At 49.8% G+C, this 16,749-nt stretch overlaps 1 protein-coding gene across 1 annotated transcript in view; it reads left to right on the top strand.

The window, feature by feature from the left end:
- Nucleotides 1-9,916, top strand: part of LOC125282191 (uncharacterized) — an 89,954-nt gene extending 80,038 nt beyond the window's left edge. The window contains exons 8-20 of the mRNA XM_057306416.1: nucleotides 406-470; nucleotides 955-985; nucleotides 1,832-1,908; nucleotides 2,498-2,522; nucleotides 3,159-3,223; nucleotides 3,817-3,841; nucleotides 4,462-4,526; nucleotides 5,121-5,145; nucleotides 5,772-5,836; nucleotides 6,431-6,461; nucleotides 7,335-7,411; nucleotides 8,002-8,026; nucleotides 9,828-9,916. Of these exons, the coding sequence (XP_057162399.1) occupies nucleotides 406-470; nucleotides 955-985; nucleotides 1,832-1,908; nucleotides 2,498-2,522; nucleotides 3,159-3,223; nucleotides 3,817-3,841; nucleotides 4,462-4,526; nucleotides 5,121-5,145; nucleotides 5,772-5,836; nucleotides 6,431-6,461; nucleotides 7,335-7,411; nucleotides 8,002-8,026; nucleotides 9,828-9,901 (650 nt within the window). The 3' untranslated portion in view covers nucleotides 9,902-9,916. The remainder of the gene's footprint in view (nucleotides 1-405; nucleotides 471-954; nucleotides 986-1,831; nucleotides 1,909-2,497; nucleotides 2,523-3,158; nucleotides 3,224-3,816; nucleotides 3,842-4,461; nucleotides 4,527-5,120; nucleotides 5,146-5,771; nucleotides 5,837-6,430; nucleotides 6,462-7,334; nucleotides 7,412-8,001; nucleotides 8,027-9,827) is intronic.
- The last annotated feature ends 6,833 nt before the right edge of the window (nucleotides 9,917-16,749 follow it).

The following is a 16,749-nucleotide window of genomic DNA, read 5'->3' as shown; positions in this document are numbered from 1 at the left end:
GTGGTGTGGGTGTGTGTGCATGAGGTTTGGAGGTTAGGTGTCTTGTGTAGTGTGATTGTGAGTGTGTGTGTGTGTGAGAGAGAGAGCAAGTGAAAGAGAGACAAAGACAGAGACAGAGAGAGAGAAGACAGAAACAGAGAGAGACACACAGAGAGAGAGAGAAAGGTGTTTCTCCAAGAGATATGTCAGACAGATACTGCATGATGTCACCCTTCTCCAAAGCCATGTCATCACACTGCGCACTTTAGAGCCTTACTGCAGTGGGTGGCCCAGCAGGGGCACTTCAGTCCATGCTTGGAAACCAGCTGGCTCCATACACCCCAGCCTCGTGTCCATATCAAGCAACATTCCATGAATATTCTTGAGCAACAAGAGGAATGTGCTGACGGGTACTCTGTGTCCTAGATGCCTTGGAGGAAGACATCGATCCCATCAAAGGAGACAGCGCCGGAGGCACACCTCTCGCCATGGTGAGCTAGAAGTTCTTTGTCCGAGGAACAGATGTTGCTTTCTTGGTTTCTTTCCAATCAAATTCAGATGAAAATCAGACAATGTATATTTGAGATTATACATATAGATCTCATATAATTTTCCTTTTTGGGAGAGCATTGAGTGGTTGTCTCTGCCAACCGTTAGCTGATTTGAGAGGACATTTAGCATTGGCGACACCAAACATGGTTCTAAACGCTGTGGTAGGATCCTGTCCCTCAGTAACACTTTCTCCTGCTTGGATGAAGCATTTTGTAGTCACCGTCCTGAATGGACTGGACAGACATGTCCCCCAGGAAAAACAACTTCCTAAGGCATCCCCAGTTCACTTACTTTGGGGTCGTTGGACTCAACCACTGTGTTCCATCTGGGTTCCTAAAGTCATTGAGGGAAATAAAGCTCATGCAGACAGACAGTGTGTAGCATGACCTGAGCCTCACGGTGTCCTCTTTTCTGTACCTGCAGGTGACACCTTCAACCATCACCAGTGAGAGCGGTACGTATTCTGGAATCAGCCTCTTCCTGAGATAAAACTCTAAATGTTAATGCAGGTGGGGCATCCTTGCAATCCTCTGTCTGGCGAGCCGCCCTGATTGGGTTGTGGGGGTGTGGGGCACCAGAGATTTCCCAGGTGAAAAAATGTGTCCATGTGTCTACAGTCCTAGGAAGCCATTGTATTCCCTGTGTGTGGTGTGGGTGTGTGTTCATGAGGCTTGGGGTTGGGGTTTCTTTTGTGGCTCTATGTGGTGTGATTGTGAGTGTGTGATTTTGTGTGGGAGACAGGGAGAGACAGACACAGACAGAGAGATGCAGAGAGGGAGAGGGAGAGATGGAAAGAGTGAGAGAGAGATTGCATATGTCTCCAGGAGGTGTATCCCACTGCCACTGCACAATTCCCATTGTCCACATTCTCAAAAAAAAAAAAAAGAGAAGAAAAGACAAGATGAGATAAAGAAATCTCATCACAGGGCACACATTTTAGCTCTATTAGCTCAGGAGGCCCAGTGGTGGCGTTCAGCCCATGCCTGGGAACCAAATGCCTCCATATGCTCTAACCCCATTCATAGTGAGCAATACTCTTCGAGGCATTCTTTTTTTTTTTTAAGATGTCATTTATTTTAGAGAGTGAGTTAGAGCACAAACAGGTGAGATGGGCAGAGGGAGAGAGAAAAGGAGACCCTTGCTGAGCAGAAGCCCCATCCGGGACTCGATCCCAGGACCCTGCGGTCCTGACTTGAGCTGAAGACAGATGGTTCACCGACTGAGCCACCCAGGCTCCCCTCCCCGCATCATTCTTGAGCAGCACCACCAATACGCTGACAGGTCCTCTGTGTCCTTCTAGATGTGACTGATGATGGCGCTGTCTGGTCCTGGCTGTATCAGAGGATCCCAGAGGAGGAGGGCCTGCCTCCTGACAAGGTGAGCTCGCCTGTCTATCCCCGAGGAACAAATGTTGCTTTCTGGGTTTCTTTCCAATCAAATTCAGATGAAATTCAGACAGTATACTCTGTGTTGGCGAATTGAACATAATACTAAAACAAAAATCAGTTTCCTAATGTCAACTGCTTGTATATGGAAATGAAATTATTTTTATATACAGATTTTATGTAAAAAGCTATATATACTTTTGAGATTCTACATATGGAATTTCCCTGGTGGGGAGAGCGTTGAGTGGTTGTCTCTGCCAACCGTTAGCTGATTCGAGAGGACATTTAGCATTGGCGACACCAAACGTGGTTCTAAACGCTGTGGTAGGATCCTGTCCCTCAGTAACACTTTCTCCTGCTTGGATGAAGCATTTTGTAGTCACCGTCCTGAATGGACTGGACAGACATGTCCCCCAGGAAAAACAACTTCCTAAGGCATCCCCAGTTCACTTCTTTGGGGTCGTTGGACTCAACCACTGTATTCCATCTGGGTTCCTAAACTCATTGAGGGAAATAAAGCTCACACAGACAGTGTGTAGCATGACATGGGCCTCACGGTGTCCTCTTTTCTGTACCTGCAGGGGACAGGAGCATCTGGTGAATGCGGTACGTATTCTGGAATCAGCCTCTTCCTGAGACAAAACACTAGATGTTAATGCAGGTGGGGCATCCTTGCAATCCTCAGTCTGGCGAGCCGCCCTGATTGGGTTGTGGGGGTGTGGTGGACAGGAGATTTCCCAGGTGAAAAAGTGTGTCCATGTGTCTACAGTCCTAGGAAGCCATTGTATTCCCTGTGTGTGGTGTGGGTGTGTGTGCGTGAGGCATGGTGTTGGGGTGTCGTTTGTGGCTCTATGTGGTGTGATTGTGAGTGTGTGTGTGTGTGTGTGTGAGAGAGAGAGAGGGACAAAGACAGATAGAAAGACAGAGAGACATAGAGAGACAACGACAAAGAGAGAGATTACCGAGAAAGAGAGACAGAGAGGGGGAGAAAGAGAGAGAAAGGTGTTTCTCCAGGAGATATGTCAGACAGATACTGCATGATGTCACCCTTCTCCAAAGCTATGTCATCACACTGCGCACTTTAGAGCCTTACTGCAGTGGGTGGCCCAGCAGGGGCACTTCAGTCCATGCTTGGAAACCAGCTGGCTCCATACACCCCAGCCTCGTGTCCATATCAAGCAACATTCCATGAATATTCTTGAGCAACAAGAGGAATGTGCTGACGGGTACTCTGTGTCCTAGATGCCTTGGAGGAAGCCCTGGATCCCATCAAAGGAGACAGCGCCGGAGGCACACCTCTCACCATGGTGAGCTAGAAGTTCTTTGTCCGAGGAACAGATGTTGCTTTCTTGGTTTCTTTCCAATCAAATTCAGATGAAATTCAGACAGTATACTCTGTGTTGGCGAATTGAACATAATACTAAAACAAAAATCAGTTTCCTAATGTCAACTGCTTGTATATGGAAATGAAATTATTTTTATATACAGATTTTATGTAAAAAGCTATATGTACTTTTGAGATTCTACATATGGAACTTCCCTGGTGGGGAGAGCGTTGAGTGGTTGTCTCTGCCAACCGTTAGCTGATTCGCGAGGACATTTAGCATTGGCGACACCAAACGTGGTTCTAAATGCTTTGGTAGGATCCTGTCCCTCAGTAACACTTTCTCCTGCTTGGATGAAGCATTTTGTAGTCACCGTCCTGAATGGACTGGACAGACATGTCCCCCAGGAAAAACAACTTCCTAAGGCATCCCCAGTTCACTTCTTTGGGGTCGTTGGACTCAACCACTGTGTTCCATCTGGGTTCCTAAAGTCATTGAGGGAAATAAAGCTCATGCAGACAGACAGTGTGTAGCATGACCTGAGCCTCACGGTGTCCTCTTTTCTGTACCTGCAGGGGACAGGAGCATCTGGTGAATGCGGTACGTATTCTGGAATCAGCCTCTTCCTGAGACAAAACACTAGATGTTAATGCAGGTGGGGCATCCTTGCAATCCTCAGTCTGGCGAGCCGCCCTGATTGGGTTGTGGGGGTGTGGTGGACAGGAGATTTCCCAGGTGAAAAAGTGTGTCCATGTGTCTACAGTCCTAGGAAGGCATTGTATTCCCTGTGTGTGGTGTGTGTGTGTGTGCGTGAGGCTTGGGCTTGGGGTGTCTTTTGTGGCTCTATGTGGTGTGATTGTGAGTGTGTGTGAGAGAGAGAGAGGAACAAAGACAGAAAGACAGAGAGACATAGACAGACAAAGACAAAGAGAGAGATGACCGAGAAAGAGAGACAGAGAGGGGGAGAAAGAGAGAGAATGGTGTTTCTCCAGGAGATATGTCAGACAGATATTGCATGATGTCACCCTTCTCCAAAGCCATGTCATCACACTGCGCACTTTAGAGCCTTACTGCAGTGGGTGGCCCAGCAGGGGCACTTCAGTCCATGCTTGGAAACCAGCTGGCTCCATACACCCCAGCCTCGTGTCCATATCAAGCAACATTCCATGAATATTCTTGGGCAACAAGAGGAATGTGCTGACGGGTACTCTGTGTCCTAGATGCCTTGGAGGAAGCCCTGGATCCCATCAAAGGAGACAGCGCCGGAGGCACACCTCTCGCCTTGGTGAGCTAGAAGTTCTTTGTCCGAGGAACAGATGTTGCTTTCTTGGTTTCTTTCCAATCAAATTCAGATGAAATTCAGACAGTATATTCTGTGTTGGCGAATTGAACATAATACTAAAACAAAAATCAGTTTCCTAATGTCAACTGCTTGTATATGGAAATGAAATTATTTTTATATACAGATTTTATGTAAAAAGCTATATGTACTTTTGAGATTCTACATATGGAACTTCCCTGGTGGGGAGAGCGTTGAGTGGTTGTCTCTGCCAACCGTTAGCTGATTCGCGAGGACATTTAGCATTGGCGACACCAAACGTGGTTCTAAATGCTTTGGTAGGATCCTGTCCCTCAGTAACACTTTCTCCTGCTTGGATGAAGCATTTTGTAGTCACCGTCCTGAATGGACTGGACAGACATGTCCCCCAGGAAAAACAACTTCCTAAGGCATCCCCAGTTCACTTACTTTGGGGTCGTTGGACTCAACCACTGTGTTCCATCTGGGTTCCTAAAGTCATTGAGGGAAATAAAGCTCATGCAGACAGACATTGTGTAGCATGACCTGAGCCTCACGGTGTCCTCTTTTCTGTACCTGCAGGGGACAGGAGCATCTGGTGAATGCGGTACGTATTCTGGAATCAGCCTCTTCCTGAGACAAAACACTAGATGTTAATGCAGGTGGGGCATCCTTGCAATCCTCAGTCTGGCGAGCCGCCCTGATTGGGTTGTGGGGGTGTGGTGGACAGGAGATTTCCCAGGTGAAAAAGTGTGTCCATGTGTCTACAGTCCTAGGAAGCCATTGTATTCCCTGTGTGTCGTGTGGGTGTGTGTGCGTGAGGCTTGGGCTTGGGGTGTCTTTTGTGGCTCTATGTGGTGTGATTGTGAGTGTGTGTGTGTGAGAGAGAGAGAGAGAGAGGAACAAAGACAGAAAGACAGAGAGACATAGACAGAGAAAGACAGAGAGATGACCGAGAAAGAGAGACAGAGAGGGGGAGAAAGAGAGAGAAAGGTGTTTCTCCAGGAGATATGTCAGACAGATATTGCATGATGTCACCCTTCTCCAAAGCTATGTCATCACACTGCGCACTTTAGAGCCTTACTGCAGTGGGTGGCCCAGCAGGGGCACTTCAGTCCATGCTTGGAAACCAGCTGGCTCCATACACCCCAGCCTCGTGTCCATATCAAGCAACATTCCATGAATATTCTTGGGCAACAAGAGGAATGTGCTGACGGGTACTCTGTGTCCTAGATGCCTTGGAGGAAGCCCTGGATCCCATCAAAGGAGACAGCGCCGGAGGCACACCTCTCGCCTTGGTGAGCTAGAAGTTCTTTGTCCGAGGAACAGATGTTGCTTTCTTGGTTTCTTTCCAATCAAATTCAGATGAAATTCAGACAGTATATTCTGTGTTGGCGAATTGAACATAATACTAAAACAAAAATCAGTTTCCTAATGTCAACTGCTTGTATATGGAAATGAAATTATTTTTATATACAGATTTTATGTAAAAAGCTATATGTACTTTTGAGATTCTACATATGGAACTTCCCTGGTGGGGAGAGCGTTGAGTGGTTGTCTCTGCCAACCGTTAGCTGATTCGCGAGGACATTTAGCATTGGCGACACCAAACGTGGTTCTAAATGCTTTGGTAGGATCCTGTCCCTCAGTAACACTTTCTCCTGCTTGGATGAAGCATTTTGTAGTCACCGTCCTGAATGGACTGGACAGACATGTCCCCCAGGAAAAACAACTTCCTAAGGCATCCCCAGTTCACTTACTTTGGGGTCGTTGGACTCAACCACTGTGTTCCATCTGGGTTCCTAAAGTCATTGAGGGAAATAAAGCTCATGCAGACAGACAGTGTGTAGCATGACCTGAGCCTCACGGTGTCCTCTTTTCTGTACCTGCAGGTGACACCTTCAACCATCACCAGCGAGAGCGGTACGTATTCTGGAATCAGCCTCTTCCTGAGATAAAACTCTAAATGTTAATGCAGGTGGGGCATCCTTGCAATCCTCAGTCTGGCGAGCCGCCCTGATTGGGTTGTGGGGGTGTGGGGCACCAGAGATTTCCCAGGTGAAAAAATGTGTCCATGTGTCTACAGTCCTAGGAAGCCATTGTATTCCCTGTGTGTGGTGTGGGTGTGTGTTCATGAGGCTTGGGGTTGGGGTTTCTTTTGTGGCTCTATGTGGTGTGATTGTGAGTGTGTGATTTTGTGTGGGAGACAGGGAGAGACAGACACAGACAGAGAGATGCAGAGAGGGAGAGGGAGAGATGGAAAGAGTGAGAGAGAGATTGCATATGTCTCCAGGAGGTGTATCCCACTGCCACTGCACAATTCCCATTGTCCACATTCTCAAAAAAAAAAAAAAAAAAAAAAAAAGAAGAAAGAAAGAAAGAAAAGAAAAGATTAGATGAGATAAAGAAATCTCATCACAGGGCACACATTTTAGCCCTATTACCGCGGGAGGCCCAGCGGGGCATACAGCCCATGCCTGGGAACCAAATGCCTCCATATGCTAACCCCATTCATAGTGAGCAATACACCTCGAGGCATTCTTTTTTTTTTTTTTAAGGTTTTATTTATTTGAGAGAGAGTGAGTGCGAGCACAAACAGGTGAGAGGGGCAGAGGGAGAGAGAAAAGCAGACCCTTGCTGAGCAGAAGCCCCATCCGGGACTCGATCCCAGGACCCTGCGGTCCTGACTTGAGCTGAAGGCAGATGGTTCACCGACTGAGCCACCCAGGCGCCCCTCCCCGCATCATTCTTGAGCAGCACCACCAATACGCTGACAGGTGCTCTGTGTCCTTCTAGATGTGACTGATGATGGCGCTGTCTGGTCCTGGCTGTATCAGAGGATCCCAGAGGAGGAGGGCCTGCCTCCTGACAAGGTGAGCTCGCCTGTCTATCCCCGAGGAACAAATGTTGCTTTCTGGGTTTCTTTCCAATCAAATTCAGATGAAATTCAGACAGTATACTCTGTGTTGGCGAATTGAACATAATACTAAAACAAAAATCAGTTTCCTAATGTCAACTGCTTGTATATGGAAATGAAATTATTTTTATATACAGATTTTATGTGAAAAGCTATATATACTTTTGAGATTCTACATATGGAGTTTCCCTGGTGGGGAGAGCGTTGAGTGGTTGTCTCTGCCAACCGTTAGCTGATTTGAGAGGACACTTAGCATTGGCGACACCAAACGTGGTTCTAAACGCTGTGGTAGGATCCTGTCCCTCAGTAACACTTTCTCCTGCTTGGATGAAGCATTTTGTAGTCACCGTCCTGAATGGACTGGACAGACATGTCCCCCAGGAAAAACAACTTCCTAAGGCATCCCCAGTTCATTTACTTTGGAGTCGTTGGACTCAACCACTGTGTTCCATCTGGGTTCCTAACGTCATTGAGGGAAATAAAGCTCACACAGACAGTGTGTAGCATGACCTGGGCCTCACGGTGTCCTCTTTTCTGTACCTGCAGGGGACAGGAGCATCTGGTGAATGCGGTACGTATTCTGGAATCAGCCTCTTCCTGAGACAAAACACTAGATGTTAATGCAGGTGGGGCATCCTTGCAATCCTCAGTCTGGCGAGCCGCCCTGATTGGGTTGTGGGGGTGTGGTGGACAGGAGATTTCCCAGGTGAAAAAGTGTGTCCATGTGTCTACAGTCCTAGGAAGGCATTGTATTCCCTGTGTGTGGTGTGGGTGTGTGTGCGTGAGGCTTGGGTTTGGGGTGTCTTTTGTGGCTCTATGTGATAAGATTGTATTTTTGTGTGGGAGACAGGGAGAGTCCGACACAGAAAGAGAGATGCAGAGATGCAGAGAGGGAGAGATGGAAAGAGCGAGAGAGAGATTGCATATTGCTCCAGGAGGTGTATCCCACTGCCACTGCACAATGTCCATTGTCCACATTCTCAAAAAAAAAAAAAAAAAAAGAAAGACAGAAAGAAAGAAAGAAAGAAAAGAAATTAAAAGAAAAGAAACGAAATGAAAAGACGAGATAAAGGAATCTCGTCACAGCGCACACATTATAGCCCTATGACCGCGGGAGGCCAAGCGGTGGCCCTCAGCTCATGCCTGGGAACCAAATGCCTCCATATGCTCTAACCCCATTCATAGCGAGCAATATTCCCCGAGGCATTCTGTTGCAGAGGTGAGGTGAGAGGCACATCCTGGAGCACATTTCTCTCTTCTCCTCACCACATCCCTTATACGGGGAGCAGAGCAAGACCTTCACTTGGCTCCGTGGGAGAGAGGCTCATATGCAGCTGCCCGGAGACCCTCCCTGGCTGACGGGAATTCTAGAGGCCTGTGTGAAGGCTGCTGGGCTGGCAGCACACACTGGCTCTCACGGTCCCTCTGAGCTGGTCTCCTGGGACTGACTGGGCCCAGGACAGAGGCTCTGGGAAGCGGGACCAGGGTCTTTGCTCCTGTCAGAGTCCACTGACAGCGACGGGCCTGGTCCCCACATCGTGGTCCCCCACGGCCCACCGTCGGACCTTCCATCCATCTGCTCGGGGCCTCCCCTAGTCCTTCCAGGTCTCAGGGTCTTTGGTGAACACTGCAGGTACTGGTGTTTATGTGGCCACACCAGCTGGAGAATGCCCGTCCCCCCACTGACAGACTAGGGGAATTCGGACAAGTACCATTACCTCTACTGTCACACTCATCTCCTCTCTGGGCTAGGACACTTACGGGCTGTCATCAATTGGAAGTGTGTGTCAAGTGCCCAAGATGAGCCCAGGCACGGGGCAGTCTACTTGATTGCCCAGGTGATGGTCACTCTCATGGCCCAGCATCACCCCAGGCCCGTGGCAGCCGCCTCCATGTTAGCTGCATTGGCTCATTGATCAACTGATTGACTAGGGAGCGTGTCAGTAAACCCATGATCATTCCTCCACTGTTCCCATTGCAGAGAACAGTCTGGTTTTTGGAGATGACAGGAGAAGGGAAATAAGGAATTAATGATTCAGGGAGAGAGGAGGGAGGGTAGCAGGAGGGAGCAGAGGAAGGTAGGAAATCATGGGGACAGAAAGTCATGGGCACCACCGTGGCTGCCTCTTGAAAGAATGGGCTGACAGGCACTGCTTCCTGGTCCCAGTTATGAAATCTGAGGGCTGGGAAGGGCCCAGAGACCCTGGACGCCTTTCTCATCAGTGAGGTAAAGGGATCACGGCCCCATGGGTGGTGAGGTGGGGGGACTGCGGAGCTGAGGGCAGCATTGAGTTTTGGGGTCGGGGACATAATCCCGGGGGCAGTGGCCTGAATCCTCACTTCACCCTGATTGTCCCCTTTCCTTTCCCAAGACCAGGCCATGACGATGGCCACTGTCGTCCGTAAGGAAGACGACTTCGCAGGATGCGAAGCCTCGGACCCATAGATCCACCATCCGCATGTAATTTATTTCCTCTTTCATTTTTATACTCTTTTTTTTTTGGTAAAGATTTATTTATTTTATTTTGGGAGAGACTGAGATGGCACGAGTGGGGGAGGGACAGAGGAAGAGAGAGGGAGACCCCCAAAGCAGAATCCCCACTGAGGGCAGAGCCTGACATGGGACTTGACCCCAGGACCCAGAGACCATGACCTGAGCCGAAATCAGGAGTCACATGCTTACCCGCCTTTGCCACCCAGGCACCCGTCTCCTCTCTCTTACTGAGAAGGTCCTTTTTGTAGCTTTGGCCAAGTTCCTCTTTCCTGCTTGTTATGATCCTCCTCCTGCAGGACCTGGGCTCCTCCCGGCACTTGGTGTTCTTGGATCTTCAAATCTATCATCTCTCTCTTCAGCCCTGTCATTTTTGGGGCCCAAGGCATGAGATGCACAAATGTTCTATTTCAACCAACTGTCACCAGCTCTCTTGGGAATCCTCTAAACCTAACCCCTCTCCTCTTCCAGAAAAAAATGTCTGATGCTCATGTGTACATTCATCACAATCCGAATTCTTGTTCCCCACGACTTCACCAACGATGACTTGGCTTTTCAGGGCCAACTCTAGACAACCTGATTGGGGCAAAATCATTCATTTGAGAAGCATCATCGGAAAGGAGGAAGCCCAATGGGCAGCACATTTTGGATGCTATGTTGAGGCCTCCAAAAGAAATTCTGAATCCAAAGTTGTTTCACTAAGAGACCAGAAGGGTATATCCTTTTTGTTCTCTCCTGGACAGAACAGTGGCATACCTGGACAGTCATGGCCCAGGAGTTCACTGAAGGCCCCTCTCCTTTTCCCATGTGCTCGATCAAGACTGAAAAAGGAAATCTAAGTTTCCCTTGTAATTCAGTTCTTATACAACGTGTGAATGATCTCCAACTTTGTCCAGAGAACAAAAAAGCCTCTAAAAAGGGTTCTCTTTACTTGGCCAAAAAGAAATATAGAGTTTCACAAGAAATTACAATTTTGCTGGAACACAGTTCATTATTTAAGACATAAACTGTTTCAAGTGGGCAAAACATTTTCATCCTTCCATTAAAAGTAGCAAAACTTTCAGAAACCTGTGAGCTCCCTGGGTGCAAATACACACTAGCGATGATGGCTCTCCAGTCTATACCCTTGGGAACACACGGGCTCTCCCACTAAATGAGTAGCTGGAAGTTCCTTATCTCTAGGAATTTCACTACCCAGACTAGATTGCACTACCCTACTACGTGCAGACATGGCAGCATATTGCAAAGAGCCCTTGTAATAGTGCCCAAGGTTTTCACCAACAGCTTCAGGCCTCCATTCCTGAAATCTTCCTGGAAGCCTCTTCATGATCTTCAACCTCAGGCAGAGACATCAGAGAAAAACTGCCCTTACACATCCCCTGAAGGGACCCCTTCAGGTACTGTTTAAAAACAAAGCAGTGTAACTCCTGGGAGTTCACCCTTGGGTTCACATGTCTCCACTAAAATAAATATAATAATTTAAAAAATCAGAATTTCACACAATTAGAGGGCTACTCAAACTGAGGTTTCTCAGAGATCCTCTGAAAATAGCCAGTCTTCAGAAGCAGGCAGCTGCCCCAAGATTTTCAGAACAGGCAAATTGTGATGGCTAGTGGGCAGTTTCCACACAAGATATTGGGTCAAGACTCCCATTTGATTCTTTTTCTGTTTTGTATCTGCTCAGTTAAAATAATTCTTCTCATTTTCCATAAACCCTTGTTGCCATTCACCCAGAATGACCCCTTTACTCCCGTTTTCTTATTCTAATCATTCTACTAATTATTACCCTTGATAGGTCAGAACATCCCTGACGTCACTCCTGGGTTTCTGACTGCTGGATGTGCCATCCGTCCGTGGACCCCCCATGGTACGTCCCTCTGGGAACTTCCGATTTCATCAAATGAAATGAATCACCAAGGTTGGACATTCCAACTCCTGTGTCAGCTCCAAACCGAGGCCACTTGTGATGATTCAGGCACACGACTTGGAGGAATTGCTACGTCTGCCCCAAATGAGAACAGTGTTCCCTTTGGTGGGAAGTGCATAAATAGAAAAAGCCTGTAAGAAATCTATCTCTAGGGCGCCTGGGTAGCGCAGTCGTTAAAGCGTCTGCCTTCGGCTCAGGGCGTGATCCCGGCGTACCGGGATCGAGTCCCACATCGGGCTCCTCCGCTGTGAGCCTGCTTCTTCCTCTCCCACTCCCCCTGCTGTGTTCCCTCTCTCTCTGGCTGTCTCTCTGTCACATAAATAAATAAAATCTTTAAAAAAAAAAACAAGAAATCTATCTCTAATGTTGGCAAAAGCGACTGGTAACTCTTGGCATGTCACTTAATCTCTCTACGTTTCAGTGCCTCCCACTAGAATATGGCTTACAGCCCCTGCTCTGCCCCCACCCACCTCAATAGGGCTGACCTGAGGATTACAGGAGATGGTAACAGGTATTGTCCACGAGCAGTAAAGCATCCTCCCCATGTAAAGCTAAGAGTGAGCGTCCATCCTATCTTGCTGTGGAGCCATCCACGTCCCCTCTCTGGATTCCACCACCACCAAGTGTCTACCTTATTCTTGCAGTCGCTCAGTAATTGAACACTTAGGGTGATTATGAAACACCAGTCATTTATTTTATTTTTCTTAAGGCTTTCCTTGTGTTTATTTACTTTTAGCCTCATAACATAATTCTAATAAGTAGGCCACAGTCACATTTCAACATCTCAGAACAGGCAAATGAGACACAGAGGGGTGTCCGTAACTTTCTCAGGAGCTCGCGGCTCCTGCCTGAAGTCAAGAGTATCACCTGACCCCAAGCAGTGATTCTGAAAACTCCGCCTCTGGCCAAACAACAGGGGGCACCCTACCAATGACCCAGTTGAAGGTACTGTGGGGATGGACTCATTAGGTTCATTCAAGAAGAATGATGCTACTTTATTCAGTGACCCGTATGTAAGAGATAACCATCAAAATGTGAAGCCACCTTCTTCTCTTCTGTATGCAAAGGCAAATGATCAAGTCAGTCAGTATCGCTGTAACTCCAGCAGTCAACGTGCATTTCTAACTCAAGAATGGGCTCACCTTTACCAGTAAACAACATCTTTAGCTAACGTACAGACCTTTAGCTGATGTTCGAACCAATATTGGCTGACACAGATCGCTCCCTGAAAGAGTGTTCTCAGATTTTAAAAAGTTAATAGGCATTATTGACAACAGGAGGTTTAGACAAATCTAAGAGTTGAACAGATAACATAGAAAGTTCCCATAACCCACGCCCCCCGACCCCAATTCCTCCACTAATAACATCTTATATGGATGTGGTGCATTTATTAGCAAAACAATATTGATACACTTTTATTAACTGGAGGTCTAGAAAGGAATTCAATTTTGAAATATGCCCCAACATGGACGGACCTTGAAAAGATATTATGCTCTGTGCGATAAAGCACGGAGAGAAAGACCAATATTGCATGATTCCACTTCAGGGCCCTGAAACCCTGCCACTCCAAGGACTTTGCGGGGAGGCCAAGACAGATGCCTTCCAGGTCTCCAGGGAGTCCAGGGTCTCATCAAGGCATGTGGCCTGTGAACAAGCAGGTGGTGAGCAGAACAGAGAGTGGAGGGCACTCCTCACAGGTTGAGGGGCTGAGGAATTTTTCCTAGGTTGGCTCTGGGATGGCAGGTCTACCAGGAGTTGGCTGGATGGACCCAAACAGGCTCCTGCCTGTTGCTGATGAACAGAAGGGAGGAGAGTGCAGAGCAGAGAGGCCCAGGGGAGGCAAGCTGCTGCGGGTCCGACTGTGGAGCCATGGTCCTCAGGAGGGGCAGTGTGTCCCCCAGGGGACATTTGGGAGGGACTGACTACGATAGGTGGCTGCAGAAAGGAACCCGGGAGGCCTGGAGGCTGACTGAGCACAGTCCATGGGGACGGTAACTGTTGTCACCACTCTGCCCTTGCTGTCACAGACCCAAGAAGCCCCTCTGCTGATCCAGAGCTTTCTGGGTTCGTGGGGCACACATCTATTGAGTAAACACAAGTTCTTTCTGGACCCCATGATTTCCTGACTTTGAGGCCCACGTCATCTGTCAATGAGCAGGTAGGCTGTCTTCTGTGTTTGTGGATGCCACCGCACCCCACCAGCTCTGGTTTTAATCAGGGCAGGAGCACAGCTGGGTCCTGGGCTGGGTCTGACAGTTGGCATTGCCTCTTCAGACATGCGTGGAGGTGGTCTGGCACAGCCTGGTTGGGAGGCTTGGTCATTCATAACATCTCATCAACTGCAATCCCTTGAAAACCAAGGAACTTCAGGAGCCATTCAGAGCTGCGGAAGCCCCCCAGAACTGAGAACATGCACCCCACTGCTTCCTTGGCAGGGGGTTATTATTTGCAGGGGAATCCCCAGGATGGGGGCCACGCTGGGGTTTCCTGGGGGTGGGCGCAGAGGAGGGGCCGACAGCAGGAGTCAATGCTGAGCTGCACCAGCTCCCATTCCCAAAGCTGGGATCTGTGGACAGACAGGGAGGATGACTGAGAGGAAAGACATGTAACCGTGGGAGAAGGGCACACTTGAAGGAACATTCTAGGAGGAGGCACTGCCCTGGGCCCTGGGAGGATAAGGGGGGGTGGCAGGAGGGGTGAGGAGGAAGAGAAAAAGCAGGGAGCACTGGGCCTGCCCCTCAGGAGCACTGGTTGGTTCCTGCCATGTTCTCTTAGCTCCAACAGCCCTGGGGAAGATGAAACTGTCCACATCTTGGTGGCGGGAAGGATGAAGGGGAACGAGGGTCATGGGGTCCCAGCACTCAGAGTCTCCATCCATCAACATGGCTGTGCCCTCCCTCTCAGATGCTGGCAGAGGAGGAAGAATGTCAGGGAAACAAAGCAGAGCGGTGGTGGCTGGGTGGCGGGAATGTGGGGGTCCGAGGGGGGTGATGTGACCAATGGGTGGTCCTCCTGCCCTGTCCACATGGTACCAGATCCCCTACCGCCTGGCCAGCAAAAGCCCCAGCACGTTCACATCAGTGGAAGTGGGGACCACGGTGAGGCAGTTCACAGCAGCCAAGCTGGCCCTGGAGTCGGCATACCTCTTCAGGCTTTTGGCCAAGACGAAACACCACTATGGGCTGCTGCTGGTGGCCACTGTCATCACCACTAAGAAGAGACGTACGACCCTGGGGACCAAGTCCACTGTTGTGGTGCTGTGGGGAGGAGAGCTGGGCCTAAATGAGAGCCATGAACTTGCTGGGTCCATGGCTTCCTGGGTCAGGCCCTGCACTGTCGCATGTCTGCACAGCCCATTTACCAGAAAGACAGGAATGTCCAAGGTTTAAAGCTGGAGACACGGCTCAGCGAGGTTGTGTAACTGGCCCAGGGTGGCTCTGAGTCATCCTGTTGGAGTGCAGCTCCCTGAAGCCAGGCACTTGATGGCTGATGTTCAAAACCAGGTGCCCAGCTCAGCAGGGGCTCAATAAACAAGTTTTCTACCCAGCAGTCATAGGGAGATCTGTCTCCACGGACACTGCTTCCGTTCCAAGCACTGGTGAGATGTTTATTGTACATTGTCTTGGTTTATCCTCAAAAAGGCCTGGGGAACAAAGCGCTGTGAGCCCCAGTTCTACAGAAGTGGGGCCCAGACGGATTCAGTCATTTGCCGGGGACACAGCTGTGAGGCCGTGACGTGGACACCCTCCACAGACAGTCTCCTCCACCTACAGAAATCTGCTGTGGGTTCCCATCTCAGCGAGTGCCTGACATGCCCTCCAGCCTCACTCTGGAATCTGCCTCAGTAGACTCCCTCCCCAGGGCCGCCCCAACTCCAGGTTGGGAGATCAGGGCCAGACCCAGAGGTCTCAGGGAAGAGGATGACAGGAAGGTGCTTGCGCACAGAGTAAATGGGTGGGCTCTGGGAGTCCCCAAGCATCAGGCTCTGGAGCTGTGTGACCTTAGGCAAGGCCCTTCCCCTCTCTGTTCCCTGCACTCACCTGGTGGCCTCTTGGGAAGCCTGAGGGCCAGAATGGCCCGCAGAACTCCGGGGACAGAGCTGGTGCCATGGCTGCACTCAGAATGTGAGCCAGTGTCCCCGTGGCCTGCGGGATCACTCTAGGAGAAGATCTAGACAGTCTTAGGGAGGCATGAATTGAGCCCAGAGTGCTTGGAAAACCATCCCAAGGGCCGATCCGAAACCTACAAAAGGTAGAAGGCAAAGGAGCCTAGCGTGCACTGAGCCCGTGCCACGCTCTGGCCACCTTCCAGGCACTGCGGCTCACTGCTCTCTCAAATTCCCTCACAAGCAGGCTGAGCAGCTGGGGAAGCTGATGCCCCACAAGGTGGAAGGGCCCACTGAGCTCTGGCACCTGCTCGGAGGCCGCCCTGGCTGGAACACCCAGCTGCTCAGGACAGGGCTGCTTGGCCCAGGCACACGGCTGACCCTTGCGATGGCCAACGGGGGGACGCTGGTGTCCCCCATCTGTGGCTTCGGAGCTTCCAGGGCTCCACACCTTCCAGGGGAAGGCCGTAGCCTGCTGTGAGTCCCCCGACCTCAACCGCCGAGCCTCAGTCCCCCAAGGATGAAGACAAATGCACAGCCCCTCCTCTGACAAGGTTACCTCTACTGCTAACTGGAGGAAGGAAGCCTTGAAGTCACTGGAGACGCCAAAGCTTGAGGTGGGTGGAGAGACAGCCATGCATAGTTGGCCCCTGGCTTTTGGCGCATAGCGCTGTCTGACCTGCAGCTGCCAGCACAGGGGTGGGGTTGGCGAGACTGGGGACAGGCACCAGGAGAACCCCTCCTGCAGCTTTGGCCCAGATCCTCAGGCTC

The sequence above is a fragment of the Ursus arctos genome, unplaced genomic scaffold, assembly GCF_023065955.2.
Source record: "Ursus arctos isolate Adak ecotype North America unplaced genomic scaffold, UrsArc2.0 scaffold_37, whole genome shotgun sequence".
NCBI classification, from domain to species: domain Eukaryota; kingdom Metazoa; phylum Chordata; class Mammalia; order Carnivora; family Ursidae; genus Ursus; species Ursus arctos.
Note: the sequence above shows the minus strand (reverse complement) of the source record. Positions and strands in the feature narration are given on the sequence as shown.